Source organism: Austrofundulus limnaeus, unplaced genomic scaffold, assembly GCF_001266775.1.
Source record: "Austrofundulus limnaeus strain Quisiro unplaced genomic scaffold, Austrofundulus_limnaeus-1.0 Scaffold1592, whole genome shotgun sequence".
Lineage (NCBI taxonomy): Eukaryota > Metazoa > Chordata > Actinopteri > Cyprinodontiformes > Rivulidae > Austrofundulus > Austrofundulus limnaeus.
Window position 1 is genome coordinate 12,104 of NW_013953994.1, and position 4,033 is coordinate 16,136.

Here is a 4,033-nt window from a genome sequence, read left to right on the forward strand (position 1 = left end):
ATAAAAAATAAAATTTAATTTAATTTAATTAAAAAAAGATTTAAAAATGTAAAAGCCCCGGTAGCATCTGGAAACGTACGGAAAGGTTTAAATGCAGAAACTGCACTGTTTTTGCCTACTGGTGAAGACACTGTTAATGGGTTAACGTAACTAATTTTGGTACTACTAATTAACCGGTAATGCCCAAAATGCTCACTATTCACCATTTAAAAGAGTTTTATTTTTAGTTATAGTTAGTAATTAGTTGACTGTAACATCTAATTAGACCAAACTTAGTTGCAGTGCTCCTGTAAAATTGACCAAAATGTTGATTAGTTCCGATTAATTATTTTTGACTTGAATAACCTACTGCTGAGCCCTAAAGGGACGTTGAAGGGAAAAATAAATAAAGAAACTTTTTTTATCCTCAGATAATGTGCGCACAAATGGCGCACACGAGGAAGCACAGCGCGCAAGAAATTATTCGGTGCGCACGCGATACGCGCTGGTGCGCACGGAAAAGCACGTGCGCAAAAGAAATTATTTGTTGGTTGCGCACGGGTAAGAAATCAACTAGTTGACTATTCTTGTCACAGTAAATTTAGYCATAGGCTAGTAACACCCAAACGTTTTGGCCTTGTTAACTAGTGCGCCTAAAAAAGGTCAACTAGTGCGTCTGAAGAGTTGACTAGTTAACTAGTTACTTTCCAAATGCCCACTRGTAGCTTTGCTGGTCCTTAGCGCGATGCGCCTGCATGGGGTGAGCTCACCGCGTGCACGAGCCTGTTTGAGCCTCTCAGTGCACGTGAGATTAGGCAGCTCTCAGCTGGCGGGCGGTGAGCGCGAGGACACCGGGGAGAGTGAGAACACCCGCCGCCGCTGCTGCTTCTCCTCCGGGAAGATGCCACTGATGAGTCCGACCCGAGAAACCAGGAGCTAACGCACCGAACCGAACCGAACCGAACCGGCTGGATGTTGAGTCTTCAAATTTCACTTGGGACGGCTGATTGGAGATAAAAAATAAAAAAAACCAGGGACAGGTGTCTGCTGCTCGACCCCTTCACCTATTTTTGTTATTTGTTTTTGTTTGTTTTATTTTATTTCCGGAGCCATGTTGTGGACACGATGGCTCGTCCTGCTGCTCTGCTGGGGGGCCACCGGTGGCGAGCAGCAGGCGGAGGAGAGGGACGGGGCCCGGGGTGAGGTCAGGTCGGACTCCCGCAGACAGCGCTCCCCTCCGCCGGTGGAGCCGCTGGACTTCGGGTTTGTACCGCCGGCTCTTTATCAAACCCACGCTTACTACGAGCCTGGGACCATAGGCATCCTTTTCCACGTGGTCCACGCGTTTCTCTACGTTGTTCAACCGAACTCCTTCCCCACAGGTGAGACCCTCCTGACCTCTGATCCTCCAAACGTGTTCATTTCATGCGTTTATGTGTTTTTTTTCCAGCTTGCTGTGGCACAAAACATTTTCAGAACTCATTTCAGTATGTGAACCTAGGTTATTTTGTTAAAATGCAACATATGGTCATAAACAACAACTGCAGTGGTAATAAGACTAACTGTCCTAAGCAGGACATTTAATCTGATGGGTCTCCACYTCATTCACTTGACACAAGTGAAATAGTGAACTTAGTGGCATTTCTGTGCATAACAGCCTGTCCACCCTTACATAACAGTGATTCCCAAAATATGGTTCTGTGACCTCACCGTGGCTCATGAAACAGAATTATGGTCCTCATATTCTCCAAATCAAATTTATTTTTAAAATGATGAGTGGCATGTTTTTTTATTTTTTTATTTTAGGTGGTGTGGTGGCTCAGTAGAGCTGTTTCTTCTCAGGAACCTTTATAGGTAGAGTTTGCATGTTCTCTCTGTGCATGAATGGGTTTTCTCCAGACATTCTGGTTTCCGCAAACCAAAAACATGACTGGTAGGATCATCAGCAGCTTGAAATTGTCCCTAGGTGTGAGTGAGTGAGAGAGTGGTTGTTTGTCTGTGTGTGTCCTGTGATGGACTGTCCAGGGTGTACCCCGCCCCTTGCATGGACACAAGTGACCCTGAAAGGAAGCTGCTGGTAGATGTATAGATGTTTTTTTATTCCAAAATTGTGACAGAAGACAAAAACTGTAGTTAATATTTGTATGTTTTTTTGGGGGTCACAAGGACTGCTATTATTTTGTGGTAAAAGATGAAAAGTTTGGAAACCACTGGTCTGAATGTTTTACTTYGTGTTATTTGGTCAAATCGTCAGTCATCTGTCTAAAATGTCAGCAGTTCCATCTCAAGTTTTTTGTTTTGTATTTCTGTTTATTTTCTAATGGTGATAAAGCTGGATATTTTAAACCTATCTTAAAATGATTTTTTAATAGTTTGTACCTGAAATGTTACATTATCAGAGGCGACGCGTATATTTTTGCTTTGCCATGAGTCACTAAGCTGAAAACTCTAGCTTTGCTGATTTTTTTTCCCCAAAACTGAATCGCAAGCACATTTTGTACATTGTACTCTGAACAGCAAAGTCCAYAAAGCACTCAAAACGTCAAATAAACAACGGTGGCAGACACAGTTTGCACGGGTCCGTCTGTGTTGAAATACACATTTTTGCTCTGGTTTAGAAATTGAAAATTCGCAGACCTAAAATCCCTAAAATGTTAAAGCACCTAGTGATAATGTGCTCTTGAAGATCCCAGAAGCCAATGTGAGTGACTGAATGTGATCAATAGCTGTCTTAGCTTAGAAGTAAGTCATGGGTGGGAAATCCTGGTCCTTGATGGCCGCTATCCTGCATGTTTTACTTGTTTCCCTGTTCCAACTCTTGGTAATCAAGCATTCATTCAAATCAGGTGTGTTAGGGCAGAGAAACAAGTAAAACATGCAGGATAGGGTCCTGGAGGACCAGAACTGCCCAGCCTTGTATAAGTGATCCACTTTGGAGCCTTGTAGCTGAGAAGCGATCAGGTCTGTCACCTGTGTCTGTCCTGAATGCTGCCTTTTCTTTTGGCCTCACAGTGTAGTTATGTGTTTGCAGACAGGACTATAAAAAGCTGCTTGTTTTTGTTTGGCGTGTCGAAGCGAGCGGTCACGTTGGAGGATGGCACGGAGCAATGGGATTGAAGGTTTTAAAGTTGCTGCCATTTTGGTTGCCAACGCTGGCTGCGTACTCAATTAGCAAATCAGTGATTAGAGGAGGCTTTTTCTCTGTCACCTGCATCACAACGTAATACCTTAATCCACCGGGCCATATGCTGCTGCTGTTGCCATGGACTGAACACTGTCACCCACAGGTAGAGACCACCTGTAGCGCATATCGCACTCTGAAGTCACGCTTGCGACAAATAAACAGGTCTTGTAGCGACTCGTGATGCTGTTTAAAACTGCTTAGGATGCGTTGCAGATCAATCTCACCTTGTTGTTGTTGTCACCTGGTCTACCTGCTGCTTTAAGCCACTAACAAGTAAACAAACCCATCAAGGAATCGTCAGCGGTCATGCAAAAGTATCAAGAGTTACCGTCTTTTATTTATCAATTAACTCACTTAGAACAATTCAATTAAAAGAAAAATAATTTGTTTAAACTCATATAAGAATTATTCTATAAATTGGTTGCTTCTTGAGAGTTAAATTTCGTTTTGACCAACAGGTTCTCAAACATTTAAAAAAACAACAACAACAACCTCCTCTAGATTTGGTTCATTTTCAACATTTATTTTTACCAAATGATTCGATGTTGTGATGTTGTGCATCAAAAAGAAATAAAACAGAATTCAGCAAAACAATGTTTCTGGCTTGAAAAGATTTGTAATAGTCACTTGTCTAAGATGTCATGAATTGTTTTGAAGTGGTATAATATAACATTTATAATAATGTATGTTCTTGTTAATGTCACATTACAGACAAATAAAAAAATCATTAATTTGCAGTGTACAAATTATGTCATAAAGCAATGCAAAATTCTCTCTCCTTGATGTCCTGATGCATCTCAGTAATCCAGGTAAAAAATCAAAAAGAAAAAAATTGTGTAGGTCTTCTGGACGGGTTCTTCTCTAATGAAA

At 41.6% G+C, this 4,033-nt stretch overlaps 1 protein-coding gene across 5 annotated transcripts in view; it reads left to right on the forward strand.

Annotated features, from left to right (window-relative positions):
• The first annotated feature begins 744 nt into the window (after positions 1–744).
• The window catches only part of prom1b (prominin 1 b), a 37,122-nt gene continuing 33,833 nt past the window's right edge, over positions 745–4,033 (forward strand). For 3 of the 5 annotated variants that reach the window (XM_014032985.1, XM_014032986.1, XM_014032987.1), the window contains exon 1: positions 746–1,361. In XM_014032985.1, the coding sequence (XP_013888439.1) occupies positions 1,091–1,361 (271 nt within the window). In that variant the 5' untranslated portion in view covers positions 746–1,090. Of the gene's footprint in view, positions 1,362–4,033 lie in introns of all 5 variants that reach the window. The other 2 variants (XM_014032989.1, XM_014032988.1) reach the window with 2 other exon arrangements.